Genomic DNA, 12,961 nt, shown 5'->3' on the forward strand with positions numbered 1-12,961 from the left:
CTTCAGTAGAAAGAGAGAGACATGAAGAAACGATAAAGCTGATAAATGAAAATGAGGTCCATAATTTTCATTTATCATGCGATTAATTGATTTATTGTTTATCGCGACAGTCCCACATAGGATTACACAAACACGTGTCTTCCACAAGAATTACCTACAAAATATTTATTCTGCTCAGCTTCTACCTAGGCCTAGGTGATATGACCCCCCCCCCCCCAAAAAAAAAATTACTTTACCAGGTATGTTGGGCGGTACTGTGATGCAGATTTTATTTTTAATATTGAGGTATTTTCTACTGTAATTTTAATTTAAAGACTGTTCAGATATTTGAAATTTCCAGGAGGTAAAGAAAAGGTAAGATATGACAAACCCATTAAATTTAATAAAGATAACAATCATAATAATAATAAAAAAGCATGTTAACGTAAAAACAGTTAAGGGAGGTAATTAAATTTACAGTAGATATATTAAAAAGGATTTAATATATCAACATACCTCATTGTCCCTTAGTTTTAACTGCACTTACAAATATCAACTATCAAAGTGAGGCATATCAACAGTTAGTCCTTAACATTTAATTTTTTGTAGTTATAGCTGGACTATCTAAATGATTTTAGAAAAGACTTAAATTTAAAAGGACTGCACCTGTCGGCCTCTTCTTGATATTGATGGCACACAAAGTTATGGAAAGAAGCCATTAACTCCTTTCTGGTGATTTTATTGAGAGGGAAAACACTAAAATTTGTCCAATGTTGTTTTGTATTAATCTTGAAAATGCAGACAGAGCAGATAATAATAAGATTTCTTAATCAGGTCTCTCTTGTAAATGAGTCCTCGAGGCTCAATGGGATTTACCCGTCTAAATAAAGGTTGAATGAATGAATGAATAAAGATGCAGCTCTGTTAGCTGGACAAAATAAAGCCCAACACAAAACAGTGCACGGCTGCAAAAACAGTAAAGATCAGATTCGATCTATATTGTTTGAAAATGAAAAGACAAATCACTAGAGCTGAAAAACAAAAAACCTTGGTGACCTTAGTTTTTGATCTTTTGTCTAAAAAGAGAACAATATTCTATAATAGTTCTGCAGGTTAGCGAGGTTTTAGTCAACACATGACAGGATGTAAAATCGTTCCATTTCTCTTAGCACTTTGGTTATCCAGGTGTAACAAACAAATGAACAATTACCATATTTTTTGCCTCTGGGAGACTGTAACTGAACACATTCATACATTTCTACAAGGGAATATCTCTAATTGTATAAGTGACAAACCTTCTAAATACTTCAAATGCATGACGTGGTGAAGGAGGGATGTTGCACTTGGGTGTTGCTGATTGTGTTGGCCAGTATCCTGTGGTCAAAACTCTCACAGTGAGATCAACCCCTCCAAGAGAAACCTGAAGTAAAACAATAAAAACAAAAATACATGAATACAACGAACATTTAGAACTTAAACAAAAAAACTAAAACTGAAGAATAGTGAAAAAAATAGATGCATGACACAAATGTGAAACATCAACAAAACTGAGATTTTTATATTCTATTGATGTCACACACACTGCTGCGCTAAAAGCTGTAGTAATGAGAAGCCCCATGGAAATGCAGCACAAGCCTGAAACTGGCTCCATATTTTACGAGGACACAAATACCAGTAGTTAGGCTCATGACTGGCTCTTCAGAAATGGGAACAGTAAGTGTCAATTAAGTACCGCGATCGCTGGTCTATAAGCCGCTACTACTTTCACAGGCTTGAACCCCACAGATTATACAATGCTGTGGCTAATTTATGGATTTTATTTTTGTTTTGGGACGAGCTAACGAGCTTCCTGCCACCAAAAACATTTAGTTGGGCGCTCACATAGCTGCCCAACACACATCCCTCTTGGGGGGGTGGGTTCTCGTGACACACACAGACAGAGAGAACGCCAAAGGTCTTCATGAGAACCACCTCTCTCACTTGTGGTTACTCTACTGAACGGCCCAACACAGTCTAGCACATAATTAACACATAAACTAGACTAACAAGAACAGACTAATCCCTAAAGAACAATGCTAAACAGCTAACCGAAATGATCATTTTACCCATAATCCCTCCCTGAGGCCATGTGACCACTAAGATGAACCAGTGAGGTAGTCTCATTGAGTCACGAGGACCCACCCCCCAAGAGAGACGTATATTAATGAGACTACCCGTATAAATAAAAGTAATAAAAAAACTGACCAATGAATTTACTGAACAGGTCATGGTCGAACCAATGAAACAGGGAGGGGGGAGAGAATGGGAGGGGGGATTCCCCTGCGTGCACAGAGCATGTGAGTCTCACATGCTCACAGAGCAATTTTGCTCCACAAGCCTGCAGCAGGAAGAATTCAGCGATCAATGACTTCCTATAGGCTACTATATACATTTTTTTTTTTACCAGTCGTGTTACCAACACTGTTAAGAAAATAAAAACATTTACTGTATGTATTTGTGTATGTTACCGGTACGTATTGTAGCATTCTGTTGTAATCATGTAATCATGTTGGTTAGCTGTTAGCACTGTTCTTTTAGTGATTAGTCTGTTCTTGTTAATCTAGTTTATATGTTCAACATGTGTTAGTTTGAGTTAGGCCGTTCAGTAGAGTAACCATGAGTGAGGGAGGTGGTTATCATGAAGACCTGTGGCGTTCACTCTGTGTGTGTTGAACAGTAAGATAAAGTCTATAAAACCATCTGGTGGTTGATTCTTGATCTACAACAAGAGCTGTACGTCTCTCTCAGTAGCCATGTGCTGATGCTCATGTTACAATGTGATATACACAACGGAGGCTTATATATGTACAATTTTTTATTTTTTTATTTAGTATGCTCGGCTGATATTTGGGTGCGCTCTATAGACTGGCAATCACTGTAGCCAAAAACTGACAGTAGAAATAAATTTGAATTAATGCTTAATAATCTGAATGAACTGAGGCACGTGTTGCCTCCTCACCCCCGTTGTCTGAAGATGTTGTCTAAACTCGTCCATGGTGGTGTTGGAGATGCTCATGTCTCGAAACATGCCCTCCAGTTTGGAGGTGAACTGACAGCCACACTCAGTCTGAAGACAAAGACGAGAAAGAGACACTTTTAGCTAATTAACACCATCATAGTGGCCAACAGCTCAATGCATAGTATGTAGTCACTGATCAATCTTTAAAAAACGGTACCAACTAAATGAGCAAGTTTTTACAACCAATTGATATCTTACAGCGAATTACATACAGCTGAAACCAGGTTTACATACATCATTTAAAAAGGCACATGCATTTTTTTTCACACAGTCTGACGTGAAATCAGAACAAACTTTTCTCGTTTTAGATCATTTAAGATTACCTAAATTTTTTATATTTGCGAAATGCCAGACTAATGAGAGTGAGAATTTATTAAGGCAAAGTTTATTACTTTCTGCAAAGTCAAAAGCTTGAATACACTAAGATTACTATGGCTTTAAACAATTTGGGACATTTGATGTCATGTTTTTGGAAGCTTCTGATAGGTTTATTGATAACATCTGAGTTGATTAGACACACACCTGTGGATGTAAGTTAAGCAACACCTAAAACACTGCTTCCTTGTGTAACGACATGGGAAAATCGAAAGAGATCAACCAACATATCAGGAAGAGGATTGCGGACTTGCACAAGTCTGGTTCATCCTTGGGTGTAATTTCCAGATGCCTGAAGGTGCTTCGTTCATCTGCACAACCAATTATATGCAAGTACAAACAAGGTGGGAATGTCCAGCCATCATACCGCTCAGAAAAGAGACGGGTTCTGTGTCCCAGAGATGAACGTGCTTTGGTCCAAAATGTGCATATCAATCCAAGAACAAGAGCAAAAGACCTGGTGAAGATGCTGCCTGAAGCTGTAAGAGCGTGTCATTACCCACAGTGAAACTGTATCGACATAGGCTGAAAGGCCACTGCGCCAGGAAGAAGACATTACTTCAAAAGAAACATAAAAAAGCCAGATTAATGTTTGCAAATGCACCTAATTTTTGGAGACATGTCCTGTGGTCTGATGAAACTAAAATGGAACTGCTTGGCCATAATGATCATTGCTACGTTTGGAGGAAAAAGCCTGAGAACACCATCATGACTGTGAAACACAGGGGTGGCAGTATTATGTTGTGGGGTTGTTTTGCTGCAGGAGGGACTGGTGCACTTCACAAAATAGATGACGTCATGAGGAAAGAACAATATGTGGAAATACTGAAGCAACATCTCAAGACATCAGACAGGAAGTTGAAGCTTGGGTGAAAATGGGTCTTCAAATGGACAATGGCCCGAAGCATACTGCCAAACTGGTTATACAGTAACTCAAGGAGAACAAAGTCAATGTTTTGGAGTGGCCATCACAAAGCCCTGATCTCAATCCTATCAAAATTTATGGGCAAAGCTGAAAAGCAAGGCAGCCTACAAACATGGCCCAGTTCCACCAGTTCTGTCAGGAGGAATGGGACAAAATTCCTGCCAACTATTGTGAGAAGCTTGTGGAAGGATATCTAAAACATTTGACAAAAGTCATACAGTTTAAGGGCAGTGGTACCAAGTACTAATGAAATGTATTTAAACTTTTGACTTTGAAGAAAGTAATAAAAATTGCCTAAATAAATTCTCTCATTATTCTGGCATTTTGCAAATAGAAAAAAAATTTGGTAATCCTAATTTACCTAAAATGGGAAAAGTTTATTCTGATTTCACGTCAGACACCGTGAAAAAAATGTCTTTTTAAATAGTGTATGTAAACTTCTGGTTTCAACTGTAGATGTGCAAATAGTTCATTTTCAAAGCCAACCATTTTTTTCAAAGGTTGGGTCAAAAGTTGTAAATATGTAAATTACTCCAAGAGCATATTTATGTTAAATGACACTCCAGCTCACCTTTAGCTTTGAGATCATGTTCTTTTCAGAGTCATCAGAGACGCTCTTGTTGGTGAGCAACCTTCGAGCCAGGTGCTGCTTGTAGTACCTCTCAAACACATCCTTCTCCTGCATGAAGCGGAAGAGCACCATGGCCTTGTCCAGTATGGACTCCACCTCCTGCTCTGTTAGCTGGACAAAATAAAGCCAAACACAAAACAGTCGGGCTGCAATCATGGCAAACAATCACATTTTATTTATATTATTTGAAAATGAAAAGATAAATGTATTCACAGTAAATGTTGAGTGCTTTATGTAATTTGTTCTAAATTAATGCTTTCTTTCTGGAGGAGCAGTGCGGTTTTCATCCTGGTCGTAGAACAATGGACCAGCTCTACACTCTCAGCAGGGTCCTGGAGGGTGCGTGGGAGTTTGCCCAACCGGTCTACATGTGCTTTGTGGACTTGGAGAAGGCGTTCGACCGCGTCCCTCGGGGAACCCTGTGGGGGGTACTCTGGGAGTATGGGGTACTGGGCCCTTTGATACTGGCTGTTAGGTCCCTGTATAACCGGTGTCAGAGCTTGGTCCGCATTGCCGGCAATAAGTCGGGCTCGTTCCTGGTGAGAGTTGGACTCCGCCAAGGTTGCCCTTTATCACAGATTCTGTTCATAACTTTTATGGACAGAATTTCTAGGTGCAGCCAAGGTGTTTAGGGTATCCGTTTCGGTGGCCTTAGGATCGTGTCTCTGCTTTTTGCAGATGATGTGGTCCTAATGGCTTCATCAGATCGTGATCTACAGATTTTGCTGGAGCAGTTCGCAGCAGAGTGTGACGCGGCCAAGATGAAGATCAGTTCCTCCAAATCCAAGGCCATGGTCTTGAGCCGGAAAAGGGTAGAGTGCCCTCTCCAGGTCAGGGAGGAGGTCCTACCCTCATCTATGGTCATGAGTTTTGGGTTGTGACTGAAAGAACGAGATCTCGGATACAAGCGGCCGAAATGAGTTTTCTCCACAGGGTGTCTGGGCTCTCCCTTAGAGACAGGGTGAGAAGCTCGATCATCCGGGAGAGACTCAGAGTAGAGCCGCTGCTTCTCCACGTCGAGAGGAGCCAGTTGAGGTGGCTCGGGCATCTGTTTAGGATGCCTCCTGGACACCTCCCTGGTGAGGTGTTCCGGACACGTCCCACCGGGAGGAGACCCAGAGGAAGACCCAGGACACGCTGGAGGGACTATGTTTCTTGACTGGCCTGGGAACGCCTCGGGATTCCCCCGGAGGAGCTGGCCCAAGTGGCTGGGGAGAGGGAAGTCTGGGCCTCCCTACTTAAGCTGCTACATCCGCGACCCGACCCCGGATAAGCGGAAGAAAATGGATGGATGGATTAATGCTTTCTACAGCAATTTAATTTTAAAAAGAAAAAGTACAAAGTATTAGACCCTGTGGTGATGCCATCAAGAACAAAAATATTTTACCTCAAGTTATTATGTATTTTAAAATTTAACAAAAACATTTTTGTAACCTGATTTGGCATAAAAACTGAAAATGACATGCAGTAAAATAATAAATAAATAAATATATATATAATTTATTTATTTTTGACTGAACAGGCCAGATCAGACCGTCCATTATACCAGTGTTTACTGGGAAGAAAAAAAGAAGAGTGTAGCTCAGTAAAATGACTCACCCCCTTTACTCCCTTCTTCAGTTTGTCGTCTATGAAGAGTGACAGGTATTCAGGGGAGCGGGAGTTCAGGTTAAGGAAGTACTCAAAATCACCAGCAATAGTTTGTTTGAAGAGTCGATCATTATTGAAAGAGTCTTGGAGGAAACGGTCAAAACGGGATTTCAGGTCCAGTAAACCCTGCAGGGAGGAGGCGGGAAGTCATGCAAAGAAAAACCCAAACAGTGTTCAACAGCAGTAATGCCATAAAGCAATTATTAGAGCTCAAAAAGTAGCAGGAGACAGACGACAGACATGTTTATGTTCGCAGAGCCTGTGGAAATGATTCTGTGATCTAAAAAGCTGAGGATTTAAAATTTCCCCTTCCTGAGTTACCAACAAAATATTTCAGCTTGATGAATTATTCGAACATTTCACACAGTGTTCCTGCTGATTTACAAATAAAGCCAACAACTGTTGTCTTCTTACCTGGATATAATCTACTGGGTTTTTTCCTTCTCCCTCCTCGGACACGAGCGCCTTGCCTTGTTCTCGCAGGTATGAACTCATACACTCGCACATGGTCTTCAGCCCGTTGGGAACTCGACTGAACAGCTTGTACATGCACGCCAAATCTGCAGATAGATGTGTGGGAACACACTTTTTGTAAATCCATTTGTAGAGGCTGAAAAGGTACGAACACCTTGTATCGACTGAAAGTAGGTTTTGTTGAGTAAATAAAAGTGAACTACAACATTTTCTGAATGTGTTGAAAATCAAATCCTTCTAAATTAATCACAGTGCAGTTTGAGACATGGGTAAGGATTATTATTGTATTACTGCCTGACTGAAACATTTCAGCAAGTGCCAAGTGCGTCACATTTTTAACGACAGACCAACACATGACTGAGTGCATACCGTCTGTCTTGCCGTTCTTGAGCATGTGGACCAGACCCGAGTTCTCCATCTCAACAATGGTCTTCATGTGTTTGGAAATGAGCTCACGTTCCACCACCTTGACGATGGGCTCCTCCGTGGATTTGTCCAGGCAGTGCATTACCCGCTCAATCTCTTCATTAATTCTGGCTTCTACCTTCTTTATGTACACACTGGCACTGTTTTCTGCTAGGAACTTTTGGCTCTCCATCTAAAATAAATACATAAAATAAAAATAATTATATATGTATATACTGTAGTCTTGGTAATCATTTTTCAAAGCTGCTCTTAGAATTAACTTTACAAAGTTTTATTTACTTACACAGTTCCCTAAGAAAGATAAATTATATCCACGGTAAAACTTGTCTGAATCCCAATAAACAACAAACTATCAGGAGAAATAAATTCAATTGAACCTGGAAAAATTCTGCCGACATTTCCAAGAATGGTGCTTCAAAGTCTTCTTCATAAACAGACCTCCCTTCAAGGCCGAGAATCATTAACATTTGGCAGGCATTCCTAATGGCCCCTCTGCAGGAGAAGAGAAAGAGACCAAATGTTGAAGGAAAAATATGAAACTTGTAAAATTTAAAACATAAAAAACAGTTTTGTGGACTTTCATTTATTTTACTATAGCTGCCAGCTTATGTTTTACTAATCTTTCACAGCAAAAACAGTGTACGGGTACAAATTCCAGTCATATATTTTGGGCTTGTAAATTAGAATGTGTAAATTTTACACCTTGTAAACCAAAATCTCTGAAAATTCCATCTTTGTGCATCCACAAATAATTATGTGCGTGGATAAAAGATTTGTATTTGTAAAAAATATTTACACAAATTACATTTTTTTAAATTAAGATGTTTAGATATAAAGCAAAAAAAAAAAAAAAAAACAACCTACCGTATTTTCCACCATACTTGTCACACTGCCCTTTAAGTTGCATCAGTCCAAATATGTCTAATAAAGTGGAAAAATTCATAAATATGTCGCTTTGGCCTATAAGTCGCAGGGCATGTAAATTATGCAAAAAACTGCTACTTATAGGGCAAAAACTACGGTACGTGTAAAACTCTGTGCTCAAGTTACCCAACTTGCATGCAAGTTTGAACTTGCAAGTACAAATTATGACAGGATGTTTCCTCTCAGTTGATTATGTCATATCAATCACATGCAACAATTACAAAAATACAATGCAATCAGAGGGTTTGGCTGTCAAGGTGGCACTTTACTGAGCTGCAGGTCCTGACAGCGCCAGCTCTTCTGTGGCTCAGGATGGCATTACTTCATGGTTTAGTGCAGGGGTCTGCAACCTTTGCAATAAAAAGAGCCATTTTTTGCCACTTTGCTTATTAATTATGACGTGTCTGGAGCCACACCACCTGCTACAACTGTGTACTATCAACTGGTGGCTCGTGGACCTCTACAAGTTCGTTGGAGATGGCTTTTCTAACCAGTGGCGGTGATATTACTGTAGTGTTCTACGTTCCTAAAGATGGGTCAGGATGACTCAGCACATCCTACCCTCAGAGACAGTAACTGAACTCTTCCACCCCCTCTGTGCTAATCACTCCCCTTCCTGGGTCAGACAAATGACCCCTGACAGGATTTACCTCCTGCAAGGTTTATCAGCTCTCCTTCCTGAGGAAAGATAGACTGCGTCTCCAAAAAAAAAAGCCTGTATCAAGGAGGGTACTTACTACTTTCTGCAAGTTAATCAACTCTCGGTTCCTGCCTCAGACAAGGAGACACCTTCACAATTTACATTCAACAAAAGACAGAACTCTACCATACCCTGAGGACACATAGCTCTGGTCACAGGATGGTACGATAATTCAAAAGGCCCCTGGAAAACGATGGCCTTAAAAACAGTACCGTGTGACAACCACAGAAGGAACTTGTTCAGTTAAACAGAGCCTCAAACAGACCACCTGTTGTTTACCTGTATTCAGTGGCTGATTTGAGCCGGATCCTGCCGGAACAAGATCCGGGAACTCCCTCATTTTCACCGTGTGCGTTCCAGGCAACTGTTCTCTCGGATCCGTCAGCTCATATCTCCGCTCATAAAAGTCCAAAGTCATCGCGCATTTTTATTTTGATCATTTATTAAAAATACGAGAGGAGACGTTGTCCATGTCTGTGGAGTGGCTCTTACTGCTGCAGTAGACGCAGCAACCCACAGACACGCTCCTGCAGCAGAGACGCTGACCGCATGTCCTGCAGGGATGGCGCGTCTTCATCCACCTTCAGATGTCTCAGAATCCACAGCAGCACAAACAAACAGTTTAACGGCACAAACCAGCACAAACGTAGCACTAACCACTCATTGTATGTACTGGAATTTTTGACGTGGGTGGGGTGTCGGCTTCACCTCAATCAGCTGTGCGCCCTGCAGACAGTGCAGGTTTTATGCACAGGAGGTCTCCAGACAGTTCTGCAGAGAGCGCACAGCTGCTAATGTGTCAGAACTCCTGCACACATTTCAAAGATAATAAATAAAAAATAAAAATACGAGTGAAATGTTTGATGTGTATTATTCACATCACGTTTCAAAATTAGTCAAGATAACAGGATCAAAATGTTAAAAAGACCGTCCAATAAAAAAAAAAACCCAAATGTACATCTGTGATGTGTAAACAAAGCAAAGTCATCGTTTCCCTCTAAACTTTGAGAGGAGTTGTGATCAAAATGAATTTATGCAACTCAGTTAACGCCCATTTAGCTGGTCAGAGTTGCATTGATTGGATACAATTTCCATAGACACTCCCCCTTTTTCATCAGGTAAAACTGAACCACAGTGGAGGAGATAAGGGAGTCTTGTGGTTGTTTTACTAAAGGTGGCTTGAAGCAGCTGCGAGCCTGTCTTCCCCCCTAGTTCTCCCCAATTTAGACGCGAGCGAGACGACTGAAATGGCGAAAGTCCACGTAACGTCCTCAAACACCTCGGAATGATGCGGCGACGAGGCACTGCCTTGCCGGACGAGACGTGGTCCTTGAAGGAAAGACATCCCTTCCGGTGACAGTGAACCAGTGAGCTTTTGCATCATATCCATTGTGGTAATGAGGGCATCTTTCCTGGTACAAACCATCTTCCTCCTGATGAAAGGAAACGACTCAGTGCCAAATAAGTTTTTAGACATCTTTTAAGTTAGTCACAAACCCAAGATAAAGTTAATCTAAATTTGGACATTAGTCATAAATTTTCTAATTTTTTTTTTTTTACGTTATTCATAACATCTTTTCTCAAAGTTTTAAGCTATCTTATATTATTCACCCTTCTGAAATAACACTATTGGTTATTCATTCATATTTGTCATAATTCCATATTATCTTTGTTCAAACTGAAAATAAAAGAGTTTGTGGCTTAAACCAGGTTTTGTGTGTTTTAATTCAAGTGAGGGGAATCACAAGATTGCCAAGAATTCACTATTTTTAAAAGGTCAGTCCACATTTATTACATAACTTTTGAATGATTAGGGTAAACACCAGTTAAATGGTGTATTGTTGGGTCTGACTACCTATCCCTCTACATTATGAAATGAAAAATGTCTATTATTAACATGTATTGATATTTTTACAATTTATTACAAAAGAAAAGACCAGATTCATGTAAAGAAAGAAAAATATATAATTTTTAACAATTTTATAAAAATTCAAACTGAACTCTGCAGGTCGATGTGAGTTCTCTTATTTGTTGAAGAATTAAGTTTCCTACTTAAAGCATAAAGTTAAAGACGGTATAAAATTAGGCCAGTTTGTTGGATATCCAGTTACATTTTAAAGAAAAATAAATATTTTTGCTTACTTTGATTTTGTTTTTTGTGTTTTATTCTAAGTTTCATCAAATATTCATTCTCAGCAGCTTCTCTTAAAGATATTCCAAAACATTCTGGTGGTTTTCAGAGAAAGATCTCGCTGTGAGACTGGAAGTTGACTTAAAGTGTCTAGCAAACTACTAGCATGATGTAGTCCACATGTTTAACATCTTGTATTTGTACTATTCTTCACATATTTGAAAATGACATGAAACCTGCTGAAACTAGCCATTTTCATTGTTGGCAATAATTTAAATAAAATCCAGTTTTATTTTAGTTTTGGTCAAAGCCTGAAGAAGCGGCTGCAGAGGGACCAAAGAGCCACATGTGGCCCCAGAGCCGCAGGTTGTGGTTTAGTGAGAAAAATAAATATCATTGTCCAGATATACAGTGCCTTGTGAAAGTATTCATCCCCTTGAACTTTTCAATTTTTGCCACATTTCAGGCTTCAAACATAAAGATATAAAATTTCAATTTTTTGTGAAGAATCAACAACAAGTGGGACACAATCGTGAAGTGGATAGAAATTTATTGGATGTGTCAAACTTTTTTAACAAATAAACTGAAAAGTGGGGCGTGCAATATTATTGGGCCCCCTTACTTTCAGTGCAGCAAACTCAGTCCAGAAGTTCAGTGAGGATCTATGAATGATCCAATGTTGTCCCAAATGACTGATGATGATAAATAGAATCCACCTGTGTGTAATCAAGTCTCCGTATAAATGCACCTGCTCTGTGATAGTCTCAGGATTCTGTTCAAAGTGCAGAGAGCATCATGAAGACCAAGGAACACACCAGGCAGGTCCAAGATACTGTTGTGGAGAAGTTTAAAGCCGGATTTGGATACAAAAAGATTTCCCAAGCTTTAAACATCCCAAGGAGCACTGTGCAAACAATCATATTGAAATGGAAGGAGTATCAGACCACTGCAAATCTACCAAGACCCGGCCGTCCCTCTAAACTTTCATCTGGAACAAGGAGAAGACTGATCAGAGATGCAGCCAAGAGGCCCATGATCACTCTGGATGAACTGCAGAGATCTACAGCTGAGGTGGGAGAGTCTGTCCATAGGACAACAATCAGTCGTACACTGCACAAATCTGGCCTTTATGGAAGAGTGGCAAGAAAAAAGCCATTTCTCAAAGATATCCATAAAAAGTGTTGTTTAAAGTTTGTCACAAGCACCTGGGAGACACCAAACATGTGGAAGAAGGTGCTCTGGTCACATGAAACCAAAATCCAACTGTTTGGCCACAATGTAAAATGATATGTTTGGCGTAAAAGCAACACAGCTCATCACCCTGAACACACCATCCCCACTGTCAAACATGGTGGTGGCAGCATCATGGTTTGGGCCTGCTTTTCATCAGCAGGGACAGGGAAGATGGTCAGAATTGATGGGAAGATGGATGGGGCCAAATACAGGAACATTCTGGAAGAAAACCTGTTTGAGTCTGCAAGAGACCTGAGACTGGGACGGAGATTTATCTTCCAACAAGACAATGATCCAAAACATAAAGACACATCTACAATGGAATGGTTCACAAATAAACGTATCCAGGTGTTGGAATGGCCAAGTCAAAGTCCAGACCTGAATCCAATCGAGAATCTGTGGAAAGAGCTGAAGACTGCTGTTCACAAACGCTCTCCATCCAACCTCACTGAGCT

The 12,961-nt window shown here is 40.1% G+C and overlaps 2 protein-coding genes across 2 annotated transcripts in view; one reads left to right on the forward strand and one right to left on the reverse strand.

Moving 5' to 3' along the window:
* LOC119411536 (protein FAM124B) overlaps positions 1-12,961 on the forward strand; it is a 44,882-nt gene that overhangs the window by 9,892 nt on the left and 22,029 nt on the right. The window lies entirely within an intron of this gene.
* cul3b (cullin 3b) overlaps positions 1-12,961 on the reverse strand; it is a gene marked incomplete at its 5' end in the record, with an annotated part of 27,963 nt that overhangs the window by 6,967 nt on the left and 8,035 nt on the right. Inside the window, 7 exon segments of the mRNA XM_037677384.1 lie at positions 1,275-1,399; positions 2,978-3,085; positions 4,909-5,079; positions 6,568-6,744; positions 7,033-7,178; positions 7,462-7,690; positions 7,896-8,010. Coding sequence (XP_037533312.1) covers positions 1,275-1,399; positions 2,978-3,085; positions 4,909-5,079; positions 6,568-6,744; positions 7,033-7,178; positions 7,462-7,690; positions 7,896-8,010 — 1,071 coding nt within the window.

The sequence above is a fragment of the Nematolebias whitei genome, chromosome 6 (assembly GCF_014905685.2).
Source record: "Nematolebias whitei isolate Nwh7 chromosome 6, NemWhi1, whole genome shotgun sequence".
Taxonomy (NCBI): domain Eukaryota; kingdom Metazoa; phylum Chordata; class Actinopteri; order Cyprinodontiformes; family Rivulidae; genus Nematolebias; species Nematolebias whitei.